This window comes from Pocillopora verrucosa, chromosome 11 (genome assembly GCF_036669915.1).
Source record: "Pocillopora verrucosa isolate sample1 chromosome 11, ASM3666991v2, whole genome shotgun sequence".
Lineage (NCBI taxonomy): Eukaryota > Metazoa > Cnidaria > Anthozoa > Scleractinia > Pocilloporidae > Pocillopora > Pocillopora verrucosa.
The window spans coordinates 194,412-218,082 of NC_089322.1; the positions used below are offsets into that span (position 1 = coordinate 194,412).

General features: G+C 38.0%; 2 protein-coding genes, 1 long non-coding RNA gene and 1 pseudogene across 4 annotated transcripts in view; 2 read left to right on the forward strand and 2 right to left on the reverse strand.

Moving 5' to 3' along the window:
* Window positions 1–23,671, forward strand: part of LOC131773421 (uncharacterized) — a 134,632-nt gene that overhangs the window by 87,927 nt on the left and 23,034 nt on the right. The window lies entirely within an intron of this gene.
* Window positions 6,178–6,784, forward strand: LOC131773428 (uncharacterized; annotated as a pseudogene).
* LOC131772378 (uncharacterized) lies at window positions 6,942–12,765 on the reverse strand. 2 transcript variants are annotated; one of them, XM_066173878.1, is made up of 7 exons: window positions 12,514–12,761; window positions 12,168–12,433; window positions 11,192–11,477; window positions 10,488–10,635; window positions 9,374–9,442; window positions 8,338–8,397; window positions 6,942–8,001 (listed from the first exon to the last, which is right to left on the reverse strand). In XM_066173878.1, exons 3-7 carry the CDS (start codon window positions 11,215–11,217, stop codon window positions 7,912–7,914), a joined length of 393 nt encoding a protein of 130 aa, XP_066029975.1. In that variant the 5' UTR covers window positions 11,218–11,477; window positions 12,168–12,433; window positions 12,514–12,761; the 3' UTR covers window positions 6,942–7,911. The 2 variants fall into 2 exon arrangements, with proteins under 2 accessions (XP_066029975.1, XP_066029974.1); XM_066173877.1 differs by having other exon boundaries at window positions 6,945–8,397; window positions 12,514–12,765.
* Window positions 14,105–23,011, reverse strand: LOC131788888 (cadherin EGF LAG seven-pass G-type receptor 2-like). Its single transcript, XM_066174755.1, has 4 exons — window positions 22,988–23,011; window positions 21,751–21,975; window positions 18,290–18,414; window positions 14,105–14,420 (listed from the first exon to the last, which is right to left on the reverse strand). The coding sequence occupies exons 1-4, from the start codon at window positions 23,009–23,011 to the stop codon at window positions 14,105–14,107; spliced, it is 690 nt and encodes a 229-aa protein (XP_066030852.1).

Genomic DNA, 23,671 nt, shown 5'->3' on the forward strand with positions numbered 1-23,671 from the left:
AGAAGTGGGAGGTTTTCTGTAAGCGAGCGGATAAAAAATTCAAGACACTCGGCGATCCAGGAATCTGTTCATTGCATTTTAAGGAAAGCGACATCGAGATTTCAATTTCATACGGTTAGTTCGCATTCGAAGCGTCTTGCCGATAGGAAGAGACAGTGTGATGAACAACCGCAAGCCAAGAAAGTTTGCCCCAGAAAGCTCGAATTTGAGGACTCCATAGAGACTTGTGTGGATTTTAGTGCTGATGTGGCTTCAGTAAACCATGATCACTCGTACTTTTGCATCGAGGAACAGGCAACACCGAGTATATGTTGCCCAGGTTGCTCCAGGGGTGGGGGTATTTGTCCCAATTTTTTGCCTTACCCGAGGGGCTTTAGCATGTATTTGTCACGGCAGCTGTGACAAATGCCCCTGGGTGCCCGGGGGTCGACCCCTCGGGATGGCCGCTGATACCCGCATTATTTCAGAGTCAATTTTAAGCTTTTCGCTGAGGGGTCTAAAACCTGACGCATCTTATCAAATGACAATAAAGGGACACGTTGTATAATTTTACGTTATGATTGATGGCAAAATATCTAAAATCTGACTCAATAACTGAGAGTTACGTTGTAACAAAAATACCACACAGAAAGCCCCTTTCAAATTTAAGCAAGCGTGCTGTAGTTCCAAGAAGCTTTTCTCAAAAGGATAATGGAATCTGGAGTCCTGACCACCATTCGTGTTTAGCACTTGGACTAGTGTTTCAAAACCAAGAAAACCATTTTAGGGGACTGGTGTTTTCCACCTGCAGGAGCTCGATGAACTTTGGTAACATTCCATGGTCAAAGTGCGCATGGCTTAATTTATGCATATTTGTAGTGACTTCCTTTCTCGTTCAAAATCAATATCTGAATAAGTGTCTATTTTGAAAACTAGCTCAGCTTTTTTTTTAGGGCGAGGAATCCATAAATTCATCAAAACGTGCCTGAAAATTATGAATTACGAAGTTAGAAAGGAACGTCTTCTGCGCAACATTATGCTAAACTGTCTCAGGCGGACTGTAAAAAACACGTTGACAAAATTCCATCTAGTTAGTCCTGACCATATTGTGTTGTAAAAAAAATTAAAATGTCGTTATTTGCAGATTTAGAAACGCTCATGTAAAAGGTGTAATAATGAAGACAACTACAGGTTTACCTGAGCTACGAGAATGTTGATTTCAGTCATGTGTCACGCTGGTATGTCACGGATTCATTTTTAACCACATCGAAATGAATGAATGGTCGAAATAAATGGTAAACGATAAGAGTGATAAATTACCTTTTTTACTGCAATTAATCAACTTAAATTACCTTACTATGCACCGAAAGTGTAACTCCATTGAATATATGTCTTTTTCTTTTTCTTTTTCTTTTTTTCTTTTTTTTTTGTGTCTGTTTGTAAGCTTTTATGTTAATTGAGCTTATTTCAAATAATGTAACATGCAAATTTTATACTCAACACGTCGAAAATTTTTACATTGCGACGGGTATAATTGAAAGTTCTCATGGAGAAGATTCGCATTAGCTGCTTTAAAGAAGGGCCGCGTTGTGTTCGTTTCCAAGCATTTCGGGAGGCAAATGTGAAAGTAGTCGAGGAGGTACAGATTTAGTATCTTTGAGTGTTGTAATTCTGATATCAATGCGCATCTAATTAAAACCACCTTTTCAGGGAAAGTGTGTCTGAAAAGGACCTAATATCAGCAAGAGTTGGTTTGTTGGAGATCACTGAGGAGAACAAATGACAGTTTGTCCAGTTCATCGTTATGGGAAAGTACTGGCAAGCGCCGAAAACTTGCCAAGATCCAAGACATGAAGGAAAAAATCGGCGATTTTTGGAACACATGATGTTAATTTCAATACAGCAAGAGAAATAAAAAATATCATGGGAGACACTATGTCTGTTGGTTCGCGCAAGTAAAAATTAATTAATTTTCAAGTCGTTTTAACTAATCTGGTAATCCGAGAAGAGAAACGCTTCTGGTAAGGCTTGGTTTTAGTCGTTACAGACAAATTAAAAGGTAGATTTCGCTGGGTTTCACTCTCATTACGTACTGTTGTCAATCTAATCACTTTGTATCCGTCAGGACATTTTACAAGCGAGTGAGTCCATAACACATATTACTTTGGCTTATATTGGGAGTTAGCATAAAGCGAGAAAAGAAACAGAGGTTTTCACTGTTGCTGAAGCGTTCCAAGAGGGGAAACTGTGTTGTTATTTAGAGGCCCCCGAAAAGAGGGGGCGGTGGGAATAGATGGGAAAAGTAGATGGATATGGTTGGGTATGGATCTTTCTCTCCCATCCTTAATTTGTTCCGATCCCCGTTCCCCATCCCAGTTTTAACATTCCTATTGTCTATTTTTCCTGTCTAAAAATTACAAATCCAGTGTCGATTTGACAGAAATCGTTAATATGTGAATTACTAATAATCTGCAGACTGCAGAAAGATACAGAGCAAATACGTGGTTGTGTCTTCGTGTACCAGTACACAAAGGAACGAAACATTAACTAACTGCGTCACAACTCCATGTATGGATATGAAAACAATAGGAATTCCCCCGTGTACTGGTACACCAGGACAGCCCCAAATACGTTTCCCAAAAAAAAAGGATTGACTGTACCCTGAGGAACCTGGACAACATGTGCTACCCTAAAGGTGTGTTTTAGAAACGGTCTGTTTCTTTGTTCGTTTGATTGTTTTTTCTTTCACAAATTCAAGTTTGAGGGGGGAGGAATACGAATATGGAGAGCTTATGCTATTGGGCAGGGTAGGCTGATTCCTTACCAAGATTTCATCGTTAAGCCTCAGGGTCCTACAGGACTTGTTGTAAATGAGAACTTCTTCCCGCTCAAGGCAGCTCGGCTCCATAAGACAACAACAAATAGTGATGGTGGATAATCGAATGGTCTTTTCGCTGGTTCTGAGCCAGGCTGCAACATGGCTTTTAAAAAATGCAGTGAACTAGAGAGTCACCTTGATATTGGCGAACACTGCCACATTCGCCAAAAATTTTGATACAGCTTATGATAGACTTAAAAGAGACTGGGTGGAGAAATTCCTCAGTGTTGACAAAGAGGATATTGACAGAGCTCACTTAGATTCTACTTATTGCGAATCCGGGTGACCTGAATGAATTCTGCAGCTTTTAGTCTTTCAGCAGCCACCCTTTGAGGAAGCTTGCTGTGCACTAAAGATAAGAAAACAATCTCGTGACAAAACCATAGATTTAAAGAATCGTTTACGACCAAAGAAAAAGAAAAATTGTCAAATAGATTAACGGCAGCTATACTCAAGGATTTGCGTTTGGAAATTGAACAGTGCAGCAAATATCAGCTGATATTCGTTACCGCGAAGGAGGTTTTGTCGAGGCCATTTCTTTTCTGGCTGAAAAAAATAAAAAAGAAAAGAAACCTGCCTTACCGCTTCACTCTATTACACGTGATCAGCACCGTTATATCAATAAATGTGCGAAGTCTTCTCTTTAGCGTTATTGATTCCTGCCAAAAAGAAACGAAATCACAACAAAAACAAAAGACAGACGGTCCAGTCCAAACCTCGCGCAGGGATTTATGATTAGCGAAACAAATACAGACCTCTGTATATTTGTAAGCTAGATTTGGCCAGAAAAAAAAAATAAATAAAAAATCACATAACGTTTCAAACCTTTCCGGATTAGCAACAACGAAGGTGTTACGCTCTCCACTTAGAGCCAAATATTTCCTTGTTTTAAAGTGAAGTGTGTTATTTTACTTTATATTTTCTTGCTCTGTTAACAGGTCTATCCACTCTTTTTAATAGATTGATGGCAAAGGCCGTTATGAAACGGATATTTTTTTTTTCTGGACAAAAGTTAGGAATATTACTTAGCTTTATCTATTTAGCGGTAAAAGAGTGTATTTCAATAGCAAGTTAATTAGCAATAGCCTTGAAGTTCACAGTTTTCCTCGAGCTTCGTCTCTCAGAAAATGCCCACGATCTAATAGCAGTGCATATTTTCACGCAAAAAGGAGGCTACCATGTTAATTATCCTTCAAAAATTTTTGCAAACCGTGGGAAAAAAATATTCGAGAACCCCTTACCATTTGCTGCGTGGGATTTTTCATTTTCAATGTTCTCTGAAACGGCTTTATGAACAAACAATCGAGTCCTTTATTCTGTAACAACAACAAAACGCTGTCGCATGCGTTAACCCTTTAACTCGTAAGAGTGACTAGCATTTAGTTTCTGCTGACAATATCATCCCTGTATGAAACATTAAGGTCACAATAAAGGAAATGATTCCCAGCTTGAGAAATTCTGAATTGTTTAACAAATTCTCCTTGTCAGCACCTTAGAAAATGTGTAGAGAACAGTATAGAGAATATGCATAGAAATAATAATTGCAAAATTATATCTCATCAAGACGTTATGCTTTCACTTAAATAGAATGCTACCTTGACAACATTGAAGCCTCCCAGATTCACCTTTAACAATAGTTTTTCATCTTATAGAGGAAAACAGACTGACAATTGCGATGACATCGGTTGTCACAATAACTAGTGTTTGAAAATAACGAAATCGTTTTGACCCATTTGTTACTCTTCATATACTAACCCAAGTTTTTCTTGCCTTAATTATACTGCGCTATAAGCGCACGGAGGTCAGCTTTTTGTGCGCAGTCCCTACTCCCCTCAAAAATCTGATGATCCGTTCCTAAGGTACTTTTACCAGGAACCCATTACTCCTACTTTTACATAATTCCAAACAAGTTTCGTTCCGGAACGAAATTAATTTCATACTGCGTTTACAAGCAAGATAATTTAGCCTGTATAAGCAAGTATTTATGTCCTTTTCTGTCTTTTTCTATGCTTCCCTCGTTCCTAGAGAGGATTCATAGAAATATGTGTCGTACTGCGTTTACATTATACAGGTAGAAAAGGTCGTCCAGAATGAGTGTTTCGTTCTGTAATGAAAACCACAATAAAGCAAATAAGCAAAGGGGTCAGCGAAGGGTGCCGCACGGGGCGCTAATTTAATCCCATACGTCACAGGTTCACAATAAGTAAATAGGCCCTACTTTGACCGCTTATATGCGTTAATTTGATGCTAATTAAACCTGCATGTAAGCGGTTAATTATAAGCGAATAATCGGGTGCTTAATCTACCGTTTGTACCGTTGCACTTTTGTCCCCTTATTGTAGATGTGTCCTCTGACGTAATGTGATACAGTGGCCAATCATATCCTGTGGTCTATCGAGCGACACGCGGCTTGGGACTCCGTTGTAGTTATGTCTTCAAGCAAAAGTACTCATACAAGGGGGTCGGGACGAGTAGAAAAACTGACCAGTATTTTCTGATAACAACGGATGAGCAACCTCAGACTGATTTCAGGAAAACTTGCTATCCGCATGGTCATTGCGAACCGGATCATTGGCCTCTCTAACACACATTACTTTCCTTGAAGTTCTATCGTTTCTTCGTTAACGCCTTTTTATCGAATCGTCGTTATAACCTAAACGTGAAAGAACAACTTGCTGCGTAGATAACAAAGCGACTTTCGACCAAAGGATGCGTTATTGTTCACGCTTTATTTGCAGTCTTGCTTTATTTACAATCTTCATTGCATCTTCAATGTGGCATCGAATCACAATTGTTTTATTTTCTTGAATAGTTGAAGGTCATAGATTATGGTTCATCGACATAAAATTATGTATTTTTGACGCTTCACCTGATCTGCTGGAGGTGAGATTGGCTGAGAGATCAAAGTTGTAATTATTTGTCTGCGTCACGAAGTCTTCCTTTGGCCTTCAGTTGTTTATTTTGAATATTGTGGGTTTTCGCTCTATCGCACCGAGTCCTCCGTTAAAAAAATTTGAAGTAGTAGATTGTGATTTTATTGCGATTCCGCTGATATTGGCTGTTCCTTTTTTTTTTTTTTTTTTTTTTTTTTTTTTTTTAAAGTACTGTTTCTAAATCATTGTAGGATTTATTGCACTCTTGGGGGGATTTGTCGAAATTTGTCAGCCACTTGCGGATGAATTCGCAGAATTTATCTCGTTTTTCTAGAATTCATCGAAAAAAAATGGAAAATCGGGTTGAAGAATGGATTTGGCAGCTTGGGATCTGATCCATTTGGAGGATGAACTCTCAGATTTTTTACTCAGATTTTTTTTTTAGAGATGAAGTTCTCTACGGAGAAAGAATGGTTGAGGAGGGTTCGTTTCGCAGAAAATAAACCTAATTACGGGATGAGAGACCTTGATCCCGTGTTGGAAGAACTCACAGGCAACAAGCTGGAGCTTGTAGGTCCCCTGGTGGATGGCTTTCTTAAGGAGATCGGGCTCTCTATTAATACGAAGCTCGCTCGCTCTAGAATGACCGGCCTTATGGCGCCCATCACTCTCTTTATGCCATTTCAAATCTTATACATATCTGGGTTTTAGTACAGGGCTACAGGGGAAGTGCGGACACAACCAAGAATGGTGAGAGAATAACGCTAACTTTCCAAAGGCTCAACACTGCAGAAAAATTTGGTCTCCCGCGAGATTTAAAGGAGAGAATTTTCTAAAGAAGCTGCACTTCGAGAAAATCCCCGAGGATGGTCGCGTGCTTCAAAGTTATAGCGGCAGGTCAATTGTTGTTGTTCCACAAACTACGCCGCTGCAAATGGTTTATTCAACAAAACAACAAAGGGTAATAACCACATTTTGCGTGCAGCGCTATGATCGAGAAGGATTTTCAAAGGACTCAAATTTTTAAAAGCTATTGAATTTGAACACTATCTAGCTTGACAGTTAATTAACAGTAGGAGTTGCTAGTGTTTTGTTAGACCTTGTCACGAAACTTCATACATCAAAAGAATGACAACCCTGAATGTAATCTGAAACAAAGTTCTGAAGGAAACATGTTTTTAATACAAGCAGATATTTTAAAATTTAATCTTCGTATCTTGTAGACTATAATACATTGGAGTAAATAAATAGAAGTATGGTTTTACCCAAACATAACAGCTGAAAGCTTTTTTATTATTTGACAAACAATGATGTCTGATTCATTTATGAAATTATCCTATCAGTATACAGAATTACTCCTTTTAGATACAAATTTCATTTATCTGTGTATACTTCATCTTACTCTTAAAACTATCAAGCTGCAAATTCTTGTACCTTTTATTTAAGACAAACCATTACTAAAACAAATGTATTGTGTCAACATAAGCAAAATGCTGGGTCATTAGTTATTGACCCTTTGACCCCTTACAATGTCTAGTATCTAATTTCTTCTTACAATATTAACCCCAAATTAAACATAAGGTCACAAGAATGAGGGAATTATTAACTAATGAAGCTCTTGATTGTTTAGCAAATTCTCCTGGTCAACACCTCGTTAAATATATTGAGAACAGTATAGAGAATATTCATGCTGTTGTTGGCATGTAAAGGGTTAAGTGCTCAAACCTTTAAGTACAAAATTCCATAAATTCATTGGAGCAGAAACCCTGCCTCTAAAATGCAAGTCGGTAAAAAAATAATGGGTCTATAAAGTTTTATATGTAATATATCAGTGCATACCAAGTGATATCAGTGACAACAGTACTTTTGCATTTGAACGGGTTTAACCTCTCTGACAAACATAGCTAATTAAAAAAAATTTGCACCAATTTAAATATATTTTTCTTATGAAGTAGGTATAATACTCGCATTACTGGTACACAGAATTTGTTGAGAGCCTAGTTATCATTCTCATAACAAGTATGCCTTATTGTGCACCAAATTGACCAAGAAAAATAACTTTCAAATCAAATATTTTGGGAGATTTAAACTGTTGATTAAAAAATAATTCAACTACCCCTCCCCAGCCAATGCACCTTCAAGGCGCTTAACTAGAATTTCCTTAGTACCTGCAGTGCTTAATCATCTACTACGTAAAGCTTCCTTTAAACTAGGTACTGTCATCAAAGTTGGCTTGATAGCTACACTTCTTACTTCAGTGGCATTGCAGAACTTTAAATGAGACGGCAATGATAGGTTATTAGCAAAGCGAGTATTAAACTGTTTACAGACAACAGGTTTAAGTGCACACAACACTGATTCTGTCAGACCTCTGCTGCTTGCACAAGTCACAAGGTCAATACTAGACAAACAAACTTGACAACTAAGCAAATCGTTTTCTTTATTGCTACCACAATTACAAACATTTGATTGGTAACAGTGTGGTGGAGAACATAATTGGTAGTGTGAGGCATAAGAAGAGGGCATTGGTTGATGTTCTGCGAGGTAAAATGAGCGAACATAATTACTTCGCATTACTTGCCACCATTTACCAGTGGCAGTACTTACATTTGACCGGTTAGTTAAGGTCAAATCTTCCTTCGCTCCAGAATGTTTGGCCTCTTTAGCCTGCAAAGAGACAATGTAAAGAGACACAGCAAACTCAACAAAATATATTTCTTACCAATATCGAGAGTAATAATCGTGTACAGGGGCAAAATGATTCGGTACAACGACTGTATCTGCGCGAGTCTCGTTTTAAGTGCGGTAAACTTCTGGCCAAATTTCCGCAGAAGTTTTCCATCTGTTTTAACAGAGCCACTGTCCCTGCGGAGTGCTGTCAAATTGAAAGTAACAGCAGTCAAGATAAGAGGCTTACACGGCCAACAAAAGGTAGCAGTAGGGTTAAGTGTACATAAAAATATCTACTGGTCCAACAAAACTCGACCTCACTGCCAGTGCCTTCGAGCTCGTGTCAATATAAACAAGGAGGTCACAATCCACTGGTCATTTGTTTCTAAGAGCAATATTCAAATGAATTTAAAAAAAAAAATTGTGTGCTTTTTCATGCACTATCACAATCAGCTATTAATACTTGCGTCTTGGTAGCTAACGTCCGCCCACGTTTGCTACGGATTGCGCATGTCAACAGTTTGTGCAAGTCAACAGAACGAACGCTGATATTATTTTTGAAAACTGGAGCCGAAGCGGAAAAAAATTAAAACTAAAGATTACTGCGATGACCACAGACATCTGAATAGATCTTAATAGTAGCGTGCTTTCTGAATAAGTGTGACGACCACAGTTAACACCTCGTTATTGGCTTCTGTTTGCAGTAAAGTGACTGGATGAAAGGGCGCGAGTTTCACAGACCAATTGGAGAGGATAGTGAAATAAAAACCGGCGACAAATAGACCGTGGATTACTTGCAAAAAAAAACAACAACAACAAAAACAAGTAAAAATAATTCGGATCAAGGTCAGTACCTGCGCAACTGCGTACCTACCCTTCCCTTAGCCAAAAAACAACACTAACTTGTTATTAGTTGACCGTTCTTGGGTCAGGGGAAGGGTAAGTGCTCAGATATTGATCCAATAATTATTACCTGTTGAACGACGTCCAACACATCTTTGTTATCGGAGCTAAACAGCGTTCTGGCTGACTGAAGAAGGACCTGTGGATCATATCAAATTATAACTTAAGTTGTTGTTCTTGAGAGAGGCAGAAATTGTAAGCGCAAGGGATTCCGGATCGAAAAGTCGGTTTTGATCCGTAAACTACTCTCTTGGTTGCGTTTTCTGGCAAAACTTTCTTTAGCCCTTTACACCCTAACATCAGTATGCATATTCTCCATACTGTTCTCTTTACAATTCCTAAGGTGCCGACAAGGAGAATTGGTTCAACGATCCTGAGCTTCTGTTGTTGCTGATCATTTCCATTATTCTCATGACCTTATTTTGTCATTCAGGGCTGATATTGTAAGAAAAAAGTAAATGCTAGTCACTCTTCAGGGTGAAAAAATTGACCAGTGAACTTCCTCTGCACATTCGCAGCTGCACACTTGAATTAAAAGTGGATTTTCCCGTCCTAAAAATTTGTACGTTGTGTCACGTCATCATTTCGAAACAGCTCTCTTAGTCACAATTTCACTTCTTGACTGTGGGTTTCTTGTGACTTGGCAAGAAATAGGAAATTTAGGCACCATAAAACTATTATCTCTGCCACCAAAACTTTTTACACAGATAAGGCAGTGAACGCGTTACCCGATTCAACAGGTCTTCTTCACGCGAGGAGGTCTGCCTTTTAAAGTGGCAAAAGTTCAGACAATGTTTGTACAGTTAACCCTATGCACCCTACGATCAGTATGCATAATCTCTATACCGTTCTCTTCACCTTTCCAAAGGTCCTGACAAGGAGAATTTGTTTAACTATCAAGAGCTTCCTTAACTGGTGATCAATTCCTTCATTCTCATGACCGTAATATTTGATTCAGGGATGATATCGTAGGGAGAAATTAGATGCTAGTTATTCTTAGGAGTCAAAGAGTTAAAAGCTAGGCATGATGGGATCGTTGCTTGAGGTGCGAGCGTTTCCCTCATTCTCCTGACTTCTTAAAGAAAAACAGAAACTGCTCTGATTTTTTCCCTGGTTTAGACTCTCGAAACTATCCACGGTTTAAATAAAGTTCATCTGATGAGCTTCTTCCATTTGGTACTTACATTACAGTAGCACTCTCCTGTAGACTTGTTACAAACTGGACTCAGATTCATCCCCACTTCACATTTACACGGACCACAGACGCCTATACTTGAAGCACCAAAGTACTTATCTCGACAGGGTATCTCCATGCGGACCTCACAAAATTCCCTTAAGAAATTATACAAAACATTAAAACTCTAAGTTTAAGTGAATCTTAAGTGAGAGATTTGCGTTGCATATCGTTAACTGGTGAATTCGCCCCACAGCAAGTTCGCACCTAATCACCAGTACCAGTACGCCCGCAAATCATTAAGATTTTTTTATTTGTTTACTCGCCCTGGAGTGATTTTGCGGCTTTACATTACTCGTGCATTAGTGGTGCCTTTTAACACAGCTAGGAATTTGCATATTGATCGCACGTCGTCATGGTTTCGCTGTAGAGATCATTGAGAGTTAAACATCTCTCACATTTGACCCTAGTGTAAAAGATCCTTCGAGACTGTCCTCAAACACCAAAACCGTGAGCTATCGAATGAAACTCTCGAAGGGAAATTCCATATCTACGCGCGCCCATGTATTATTTGCTATTTAGTTACTCATTTATTTCATTTATAAGAACTTTGTTTGCATTAAAATGGTACCCACAAATGTCCAATAGGGAATAACTTTAAATGAAAAAAAAATAAAATAAGATAAAAAATGAAAAAAAAAAAAATCCACTTACCAGTGTACTGTTGAGGACAAACACATCGGAATCCCTTTCCATGGTTTGAACTTTCACATTTGCCATGTCGGCACGGCTTAAGAGAACATACGCGCACGCAATGTTTACCACCGTAACCTACGGGACATATGCATTTGTAGGAGTCGAATTCCTCTTGGCATGTGCTGTAGTCTGGACAAGGGTTCGATGAGCAGTGGCTTCTCATTTTCTCTTCACAACCAGATGGATGCTGTTTTGTGATTGACTCCAGAGTTCATGTTGATCTCAGTGCTCCCGACAAAAACCCCTACGGATAGGGAAAGAGGGAGTTTAGTGTCTCCTCATATAAACGGGTAACCGAGTTGGACCATTTCCGAGAGGCCTCAGCCTCTGTTTTAAAACGAGCCCAGATACGATACTTCTCATAGGAAAATAAATTATTTTGCAAACGAAGCTATTTTCACGAAAAAGGAGTCGGAAATGGCCTAATATTCATACATCCACTATTGCCATGCTCACTCCAATAGCACAGTTTCAGCCCTTACTACATAAACAAGCACGCACGAACACACATGCACGCGCTTGTACGCACCTGCTCGCACACGCACGTGCGCACGCATATACGCACTCACACTAACGCTCCAAACCTAACGTTTAGTTTGTCTTGCCTTTCTGTGATGTTTTTTCATGTAAATTATTAACAAGTAATAACATGATTTATCTTGCAATTTAGTGTAATATGTACTTATAAATTTTTCAAAGACTACAAACTTCACTCGCCCTACAGCTAGTGCAATTTTGTGGTACTGAAAAATTTACTCGAGCGTATTAACACCAAATTGCACTCGAAATCGTGTTATTACCTACACTCATAAACAACTATCTTTTCCTCCAAGCTTCGCAAAATGAGTGCATTGCTACTAAATTAATACCTGGAACAGGCAACAGAAACATAAGCCTACAGTTTAACTAGAGGAATTTGTTTAGAAAAGCATACCTTGTATACAGCCTCTAAATCCATCATACACTGCAGACTTGGTAGAATTCTTCCTCGCTCCCATGAAAAACTGTCTGACAACTCCAAGGTCATCCATCCACTGGATGCATCTGCAGAGACTTTGTAGATGTAGTCCATTGTTATGTTAAGGGAGAATCTGTCCAGAGGATCTCGATGTGATGCCACTGGGTATCATTCACCGCTATGTGAGGCAATTGGAGAACCAACAGCCCTTTGTAGTTGTATTACAGTTTACCATCAACCAACTGAAATAGCAACGAAGTTCACGTAAGTATAAGAACGTTCAATGACTTTTAAAACATGTACCTTGATTTACATAACTTACCTCCGACACCGAAGATGATGACGAAAAAGAGATTTCAAGCAGAGTTCCTGAAGGCTTGGCTGTGCGGAATCTCATTGAAACACTCCACGGAAGATTGACCTTTGAGTTGGCAGGCACCCTCCTAAAACTCTGTCCTGAGAATCTCTCTGTGTATTTCACGCCTGTTGAACAAGGAAGTTTGTATGAATGGTTTCCATATAAGAACCCGTGATAAGAAATTGACGTTCTCCTTAGTTGGGGTATTTTAGGGTAACGTGACTCCCAGAAAATCAACGCTAACTGGAGTCCTGGATAATTTCTCTCCAATTTAACCCTTAAATTCCCATGAGTGACCAAGACAGTATTTCTCCTTACAAAATTAGTACAGTATCAACCAGATAAGCAATGAGAATAAAGAAAAACATCAATTCGGGGATAGCTAGCTGATCCAACACTAAATTCTCTAAACTAATATTGTAAGAATTGCAGACAAGCAGACCAGCGACGAGAATAAAGAAAAAATATCAATTAAGGAATTATCAATTGATCCAATATTAAATCCTCAGAACTAACATCATAAGAATTGTCTGACAGACAGTAAGGAGAATTAACAATGATATCTTGGCAGTGAAAGGGTTAAGAAACAGAAATTGCTGACACAACAGAAGACAGTATTTGAGGAACTCGGCCCTTAACGTTAAGGAAGGGAATCTTTCAACTCTGAGGATTGTTCACAGGGTTTTTGAAACCGGCAGATCTTCGTCAGATGTACAGTAAAACTGATTTTTCGCTCTTTTCTCAGAACTGTCGGGTCAAAATCTGGTATGGATCTATAATTCAAGGCGAAAATACCGGTGATTAAGTACGTGCATTTATTAATTGAAGATCCACTGAATCAGATAAACTCAACGATATATTTCTCATAACAAGGAACCGCATAAATTTAAATGCTCATAAGGTGTCTTTATCATGCACAACTCATGAACTGTTGTCTGCATCTTACAGTACCGCTCGCGTATACGTCAACCGAAAAACGCGAATTAAACGCGCAAAAAATCGCATGCAATTTCGAATAAAAAAATCGTGCGCGTCAAAAAATCGCACGTGCGCGCACGACTTTTAGACATCAGCCTCATTAGTATGTATGAGGTAGTCCTTAAGCAAGTGACATTTTCTTTCCCCAGCTGATTCATCAACAACTCAAATCAAGCAAATCTACTGCTACTGCTCGTTATGCGAAAAATTCGCGAAGCGACGCGACTTGCGCGAGTGTAACATGATAGCTTTTTTTCATTATGTAAATTTTCCGTTGTCTTCTCGCCGCTTTTTCAAACCTTGAAGTCCTTTGTTTCATACAACAATGAAATACAAAAGAAACTTATAGCACTGAATAACAGAGACACGTGAATCGCGCATTTTTTTTTTCGACCGTGCGCGCAAAAAAATCGTATAGACGCGTCTGACTACCCTGCTTCAGAGCGCATGAAATTCGTCTGCGCAGTTAACGTATACGCGAGCGGTACTATAGATACCAAGCATTTGAAAAGATTCCAAAAGATTCCGTACTCTTCCGAACGCTTCAAACTAAAGTAAGTGCCAGAGGAAAGTTCACTTACATATCCATAAAGAATAATTCAATACCTGTTTCACAGAGACTTCCATCAAACCCAGTGGAGCAGTGACACCGGCGAGAACCAAGTATGTAAAAACACGTGCCTCGCTTGCAAGGTTTATATGCGTACGTGTTGCCCATTGCTTTACATTTAGCACTGGTTCCGTTGTTGTACAATGGCTGACTGAGGTCCAAGAACTTGTGATCGATGTAAACATTTCTGATGCCGCTAGTGAAATGTTTGTAGAGGACTGGGAATTTAACTGGTAGCTGCACGAGCCCACCGAGAAAAAGAGGGCCTGTCAGATCCAAGGAGCTAAAAAAAAAAAAAAAGGATCACAGTGTTGCTATTTGCAGTTTGCTTTTTATTCCAAACACGAAAACATTCCATACACGACTTTGAGAATTTAAAAAGTAAGTAGATATCTATTATTATGTATAGGTCAAGTACTGCAAAAAGTGTACACTTGTGATCAAAGCAACAACAACAACAACAACAACAACAGCATTTATTTAAACACGATAAAAAATTCAGCAAAAGCTGATGTGGTCGTGTACGGACAATAAAACTAAATTCCTAACTAAATCCAATAAAACTAAATTCCTAACTAATTATAAGAAGACCAGTGTAAGATTTCTACATATTTTCAACAATAAAAATTCTACATAGTACATCATCATAACATACGTGGCTTAAAAATACACTTGAGTGACTTTTTAAAAACGTCAACGTCTTGAATTGATCTCATTTGATTTTCCAGAGCGTTCCACCGAGTAATTGACTTGTATGAGCATGATTTCTTGACCATATCGGTCTTAGGTCTAGGTAACTTAAATGTCATTTTCCTCCTGAAGTCGTAGCTACTTACATACTTTTCAAAGTGACGGCTCATAGGACGTGGCAAAAGATTATAATAAGCCTGATGCGCTAAGATTAGTAATCGTTTCTCATACATAATCTCTAAGGTATTCCATTTTACTGTGGCAAGAACCTCCTTGCTTGGAGTACACCAATCCAAGTTAAATATTATTTTCGCCGCTCTAACATGTATAGATTCTAAGCTTGAGAAAAATACTCGACCACAAGAGCCCCAAACTAACATACCATATGTCACAGACGGCAGAATAACCTTAAAATAGAAATCAATTCTTGCCTGTATAGGAAGGAAATACAAGGATTTAAGTAAATTCAACTTCTGCGTATATGACTTAGCTAATTCCGATACATGATGATCCCATTTAAGAGCATTATCTATCTGAACACCTAGGCATCTTGCAGAAACAACCTCCCCGACAACATAATCACCTATCTTAATAGCTTGCTTTGGCCCAGTAAATTTTCCGCGTCCACCAAGCATTATATATTCCGTCTTGGTGGGATGTGGAGTGAGACAGTTCTCGCAACACCATGTATATAGCCTTGCTAGTACTTCATTCAAATTGGAGGCCACCAGATCATAGGTCGGAGCTGAGACATAGACGGTGGTATCGTCTGCGTACATGTGAAGCTGTGGGTCACCATCTATTCCCTCAGTGATATTGGGCAGATCATTACAGAAGATGGAAAACAGGGTAGGGCCCAGCACCGACCCTTGAGGTACACCAAAAGTAACTGGCATAGCTTGAGATTGACACCCATTAATCGTCGTTACTTGCGTTCTTCCAGAGAGGTAATCTCTTATCCAACACCACAAGTCCCCAGCTACACCAAGACTTTGAAGTTTTCGGAGCAGAATGGAGTGGGGAATTGCGTCAAACGCCTTACGAAAGTCTACAAAAACCACGCCTACAACATGTTTCTTGTCGATCGCTTGTCTCCAGTCATCCGTTATTTTCACTAACAACAGCTCGGTGGAATGACCTTTTTTATACGCCCACTGGTGAGGGTTCCCAAGTCCTTGTTCAGTGACATGCGTGGTAATAGTTGAAGCCACCATAGACTCCATCAGTTTTCCTGGTACACTTAATAGCGAGATAGGCCTGTAATTTTGCTTAACGGTTTCATCGTCACTTTTATAGAGAGCTGAGATGTTTGCAGCCTTCCAAGTAGCCGGTACACTGTTGCAGGTGGCGCTTATTTGAAAAACAGACAATAAAGATGGAATAATTGAGTCACCGGCAAACTTTAAAAGTTTTGGAGCAACTCTGTCGGGCCCAGAGGCTTTATCGGCTCTCAACTTAGCCATCGAACTAACAATAACCTCCTGCGATAGATTTATGTTCATAACACAAGGCGCGACGGTAGATACATGAACGTTACTTTGTGTCGAGTTGGTATTCGGCAATTCGTTGGCCAGTTTTTCGCCTATAGTTGAGAAATGTTCATTAAGTATGTTCGCTTTGTCCAGATCGGAGGTGACAACTTTTCCATCCGCATTCCTGATCCCTAATATCGGGGTAATCGATTTGCCGTTTGTCTCATTTTTTACCAGTCTCCAGTAGGATTTACAATCCTTCACTTCATTGAACAGTTCCAAATAGTATCTGCTCTTAGAAAGCCTCACTTCCCGTGTCACTCTATTCCGCAACTCCGAATACTCAGCCCACAGGTCTGGATCACCCAGACGTTGTGCCATTTTAAGCATTTTGAAACGTTTATTCATCAAGTGCCGTATTTGCGGTGTTATCCAAGGTACCGAGACGCTCCTAATTTTAACTTCCCTGTAAGGCGCATGCACCTGACAGATATCTTTGAATATGCGTAACCACGCCCAATAGCAGTCGTCTGGATCGTTAAACACTGAACATACTGACCACGGGGCACTCTCGATATCCTTCACAAAAGTAGCTTGATCAAATCTTTTGAAGGTGCGGGCCCTGACTATCTTTGGAGGCGGCCTTTTTATTTTGGACCATATTGTAGCAAGAACCAGCTTATGATCTGAGATTCCCAACTCAGTTGTTTTAATAGTTCCTTTGATAATCTCCGGCTTGCTGGTAATAACCAAGTCAATCAGTGTTTTTGTCTCACTTGTAACTCTTGTTGGCTGGCTCCTATCGTTCATTACGCTATAGCTGAATTGCTGGAGTATATCTTGTAATCTTCTACCGGCGTATGATGTAACACCCTTGTAGCTACGAAAATAGTCCGAGTTAAAATTGATCAGGACACACTGATCAGGAAGTTCTAGCCCTCAAGATTACAGTTGACCCTTTGACTCCCAAAAACGAGAGCTCCAACAGCAGTTTGACATAAGTAATCTGACAAAAAAATCACTGCTTGGGGTCACGAACATGTCAAAAACATCTTACAATAAAGGTCACCCACTATACTAAAATTATTGCATGTATTGACCCGCTTATAAATACCTAAACCTCTGATGATAATAAAAATAATTAATAATTACAATAATAATGACAATTAATAATAATAATAATAATAATAACAATAATAATAATAACACTATTAACAGTGCATATGATGTAAATGGGAAGGAGGCTGCTTTGGTCCCAAAATTCACTGCCACTGCAAGTTTATAGTTGTCAACAATGATAATGCCAGTCTAAACAAAGAAAAAAAAATGATTTACTGGGTAAAAATCATTTCAAAAAAGGGTCACTAACCCTTGTATGTACTAAATTTTTTCAATATAAAGTGAAGACTAACTCTGGGATACTGGATTTTAACAGGGGATTAACCCTTTAACTCCCATGATTGACCAAGACAAAATTTCTCCTTACAATATCAATACAATATCAAGCAGACAAGTGATGAGAATAGGAAAAATTGGGGATTATTACTTGATCCATTACCAAATTCCCCAAACTAACTTCAGAAGTACTATATGGCAGACAGTAAGGAGAATTATTAAAGAGATCTTGGGAGTTAAAGGGTTACAGGTAAAGGTGAAAGGGTCAAAGGGTAAAAACCCTTAAATCCCTCCAATATATGTAAAAACAAATTGGAAATAAACATAGTAAATAAACATCAACACAGTTTTTAAGATTCCCAACTAGTAAAAGGCAGCCAAACAGAACAAAACCAGGGAGTGGAACTCAGGGAAAAAAAATCCAGTAAGTAGCTGAGTGGAGAACTACACCCTTGGACCACCAGATTACAAGTCCAGTGCCCTAAGCAACTGGCTGGCACCCAAGCACCTAGCCAGCACCCTAAGCACCTGGCCAGCACCCTAAGCACTCAGCCACTCTGCCTCTCTGATGGTGTGCATTCACATAAAAATGTACCTGTAATTTTCCAATTCATCTTTAATTTGAAGTTCCTGTGCTGCGGCACATGGGAAGAAGGCTGCATTGGTCCCAAAATTCACTGCCACTGCAAGTTTACAGTTGTCAACAATGATAATGCCAGTCTGAAAAAAGAAAAAAAAATATTTACTGGGTAAAAAACACTTCAAAAAAGGGTTACTTATCCTTGTATGTATTAAATTTTTTCAATATAAAGTGAAGACTAACTCTGAGATCATCAAAGTAAAACACAAGATAACTTAGGATCCTGGATTGTAACAGGGGGTTAACCCTTTAACTCCCACGAGTGACCAAGACAGAATTTCTCCTTACAATATCAATACAATATCAAGCAGACACATGATGAAAAAAAAAATCTTAATTAGGATAACTTGATCCATTACCAAATTCCCCAAACTAGCTTCAGAAGAACTGTATGGCAGACAGTAAGGAGAATTATTAATGAGATCTTGGGAGTTAAAGGGTTACAGGTAAAGGTGAAAGTGTTGTTTGATGAAAGGGTCAAAACCCTCCAATATATGTACATAGCAGTTTACCCTTTAACTCCTAAGATGTGATTGTTAATTCTCTCCTTTGATGCTACACATTCCCTTTTAAATTACATGTAGTTACAAGGATTTGATGTTAGATCAAGAAGACAACTGTAACTGATAAGTCTGAGTATTCTTATTACCTGTTTGCAGAATTATGTATGGATACCATAGGGAGAAGTTACATGTTAATCACTTCTTATAATTATGTATGGATACCATAGGGAGAAGTTACATGTTAATCACTTCTAATAATTATGTATGGATACCATAGGGAGAAGTTACATGTTAATCACTTCTCATAATTATTTATGGATACCATAGGGAGAAGTTACATGTTAATCACTTCTAGTAGTTAAAAGGTTCATTTCAGGAAAGTCACTTACTGAATTAAGGGCAGAAAGATGAGATATTTATTGAGTTATCGTTCAGTCATCTGAGATCAGATCATTTTTTAAGCCAATTTGTAGAATTATCTGACAAAATTTAAGTGGCCTTGGCTGCCTTTCATTCAGATGAGGGCATGCTGGATATACAATTGTACAATGTATGAAGACATGATAAGGAAATGATAAAGGAAAAACCTAGATGGAAAATTCTAATTATTAAAACTAGGCAGTCATAGATGAAAGATTCAAGTTTGAAAAACAATGATCTGATTAGGATTCTGTACAGAACTAATAACAGTAGCACTCCACTACTACATATTTAATGCCTTCCAAAAGTTTTTTAGGGCTCAACTACATTCTTTTACATTAATGGTCCACAACTGTTATTTCAATGAGATTTTACATCTACAGTGATGCAGTTTTGGAATATGGCTCTCCCTTATCAGCCGCAGATTATTTGGTTTCTACCAGTAATTGCCATCGGCCTACACCGGAAGAGAAATAATTCCAAAGTCTTTTTGTTTTCTTTTCTCTTAGTTAAAAATTCAGTATCAACAACATTCAAAAGGGATTGATATATTTAATTAGTATTTTCTCACAAGTTCAAACTTTTTGTTGTGTGATGCCCATTATTTTCCCATGACCTTTTCATTTTTTTAAACAATGCAAGTCATACTTCAACTTGTAATTACTTTTGAAAGAATACAATGAATTACTTATAGGTCATGCATTTTAATTGCACACCACTCAGCGCTATTGCAATGAAAAACAAGAAACTTTGAATTCTCTCCAATAAATAACAAATAGCAACTGAAGGGGGAGACAGGACTATGTCCCAATTTTTGTCCAGCCCCCACTAATGCCATTTTTTAGCACAAAGAATGAAATAAATGATGTGCACAATATCATTGTAACATGACCTCATCCTGAAACTATTTTATGCTCATTTGATTCCTAGTTTTAAAATGTTCCAGATTACAGGAACACTCATTTATGTGAAAGAGGATGTATTCATCACTGCATTCATACTTAGACTAAAAGCACTCTGAATTCTCAGAGTTCAAATTACAACCTTTGGATTCCCACTTCTGATGTTCTCTCATACATACTGAAGTATATGAACTGTATGTGTTTACTGCTATCCCCAGATTGTTCTTTTTATTTCCTTCTTATTACTTTTGCTGCCCTTCTTTGACCCTTTAATCCCTGAGAGTGACCAGCATCTAATTTCTCCTTTCAATATCATCCTTGAATCAAACATTTAGGTCATAAGAATCAAGGAAATGATAATCAATAAAAGAACCTCTTGATTGTTAGACAAATTCTCCTTGCCAGCACCTTAGAAAATGTATAGAGAACAGTAAGGAAAATATGCATACTGATGTTAGGGTGTAAAGTGTTAAGCCTTTTTATCCATATGTAGTCAATTTGTTCATTTGTATACAATGTTTGGCAAGATCATTTAAAACACAGGTTATCTTGGCACATGTTGTGCATGTTCATACATGTTTCAATGCTAAGTTTTTTCTCACAGCTGTGCCAGGTTGAAATTTTGAATCGCTTATCACTGCAGGAGTTCTGTTTGTTTTTTTCTAGACTTAAAAAGCTTGTTGCTCTGAAGAAGCTGTGATACTTCCAAAATGATTTTTTGATTATTGATCTGAGAAGGAAATATTTATATTCATTCCTTTACCTTTTGACTTTCTTTAAGTTCAGAGGTTATAAATGAAGGTAGTAGTTGTTTTCATATGAAAATTTCAAATTTGTTTTTCTGTTTTTGTCTTGCATGGAGTTGTTGTTTTTTTTTAAATGGATGATGAAGAGGAAAAACGGGCTTGAAGTCACGAGTTTTACCTTAATTGAGATGCTCTATAAAATAGTCCAGTAATATCTATCAAAATATTAGCACAGAGAAGCAGATAATTGCAAAGTTGATCATGTCTTTTGGGTGGTTTGTTTAATCACTGATGAAAAACATATGTTTTAGATTTTTATCAGGTTTTGGCTTCCATGAAGTGAAATTAAACCCAGATTGAGTCCGTGATTTTATGAAATTGTTCCTTAAAAAAAATTTTCAACTCTAAGAGATAAGGCTCTCTAATCAATTTAAATGATTGGAATTTGTGCATTGTAAGGAATGTCAAATGAAAGGTATTGTGTAACATACACCATTCCAAAACTGCACTCTTCAAATCAGTAAACAATTTCATAAATAATACAATTTTTGGCCATTTTTTCTGATATTGAGCAACCAAACACACAAGTACACAGGTAAAGAGAATACTCAAAGTTGTTATCTTGACCTGATACTACCAGATTCTTGTAACTAATTTAAAGAAAATGAACAGCAGCTAGAGGGGAGAATTGACACTCAGATCTTGGGAGTTAAAGGGTTAACTGAACACAAGACTTACATGGTATAAAAGGTTCTTGAAGAAATAAAATGTAATTCACATTCATGTGCATATACACAAATAAAATGGTATTCATACTGGAAATTTTTTTCCAAAACGATTCTTACCCTGTTCTGAAATGCCACTTCTACTTTATGCCAATTGCCATCAATGACACCACCATTTACATTCAATGTAACAATGACTTTGTGGGAAAACAGTGAAAACCTGAACCAAACTTGTCCTTGCCACACTTCCACTGCAATAAAGTCATGTTTTCCATCATACCGTCCATTGAAGAGCAAAAGCCCACTGTGCTCAGTGGTGGTAAACTCTATCTGTATGTGTAAATGCTATCTTTGTTTCAATGCTAGGAAAAATATAAAGTCATCATCATCATCATGTCAAAACAAACTACAAACAGTTACAATCCATTCACCACTAAGAGTGACCAGCATCTAATTTCTCATTACAATATCACCCCTAAATCACTCATTAAATTCCCTAGAACAAAGGAAATGATCACCAGCTAAAGAAGCTCTTGATTGTTGTACAGTCTCTTTGTCATTAACCCTTTAACTCCCAGAAGTGATTAACATAAAACTTCTCCCCACAATATCCATACATTCTTCAGCAAACAAGTAATGAGAAAATTCAAACTTATCAGGTACAGCTTTTTCAAACCCCAAAGTCCTTTGTTTCATACAACAATGAAATACAAAAAAAAAACTTATAGCACTGAATAACAAAGGCACATGAATTGCACATTTTTCTTGACCATGTGTCTGACTACTCTGCATCGGAGTGCATGAAATTTGTCTGCGCAGTTAATGTATATACGAGTGGTACTGTAGAAGCTGCTATCTTGATCTACTGTAGCACCAAGTTCTCATAACTAATTTACAAGGAAATGTATAGCAGTTACAGGGGAGAATTAACAATCAGATCTTGGTAATTGTGAAGAAGAGCTCCCCAAAAAACCTGTCGGCCGACTGTCGGTCAACTGTCGGCCGACAGGTTACTGACAGTCTACCGACAGCTAACCAACAGGTTACGGACAGGTCAAGAAAAAAGAAAAATTGTGTTAAAAACGAACAGTTAACGTGACATAACAATCCGTAATGAAAGTATGTAAAGAAACGTTTCTTCCAAAATGTTATCAGATGCGTATAGGATATATCACTTGCGTAATTTACAACACACCAGACAATCTAAGATTCGCATTGGAAGATAATTTAATCGAAAACTCGGCCAAAAACTCTGATAACCATAAGCTACGTATCAGTACATACACTTTCGTTCAAATCGCCCAACAATGCAACGCTGCCTCTTATGGTATGTTATGTATGTATCAATGATGTTTACCTTGTGCATTTGTGTTGCTAACATCGTCCTCTATCTTGCAGGTTTGGGATGAATTGCTATTTCCAATTTCAAGTTTAATAAATGATACAACTGTGAATCTTTTTACTCGTTATGTTAAGTAATAAATTACTATACACAACAATTCGATAATTAGACTTGGATGCGTGATGCGATAATTGATTTAGGCGCGCGCCGCTAAAATCATGATTCTACAAGTGAAGTATCTTGTATATTTCACCACTCACAAAACGGCTCCTTTAGGAGCCACCAAATTTTGAAAGTCAATTGTCAACATATTACACATGTTGGATGTTCCCTTGCGAAATGGCTTTTGGAATTCCTAGGAATTCCTAGGATTTTCCTAGGAATTCCTAGGAATTTATTCCTGGGAATTCCTAGGAATTCCTAGGAATAAAGGTGTGAATTTTCACGGTAAATTCGGACTGGGAATTCCTAGGAATTCCTAGGAATTCCCAACCATAACAACTCTGGTTCTAAAAACCTAGAAATTCCTAGAAATTCCCAGAAATTCCCAGAAATTCCCAGAAATTCCCAGAAATTCCCAGAAATTCCAAGTTTATAGCCAACAGGACTTGGAATTCCTAGGAATTCCTAGGAATTCCAACTCAGAGAACCAATGACTTTCCCTGAAAAGCTGTAAATCTTAAAAAATTCCTAGGAATT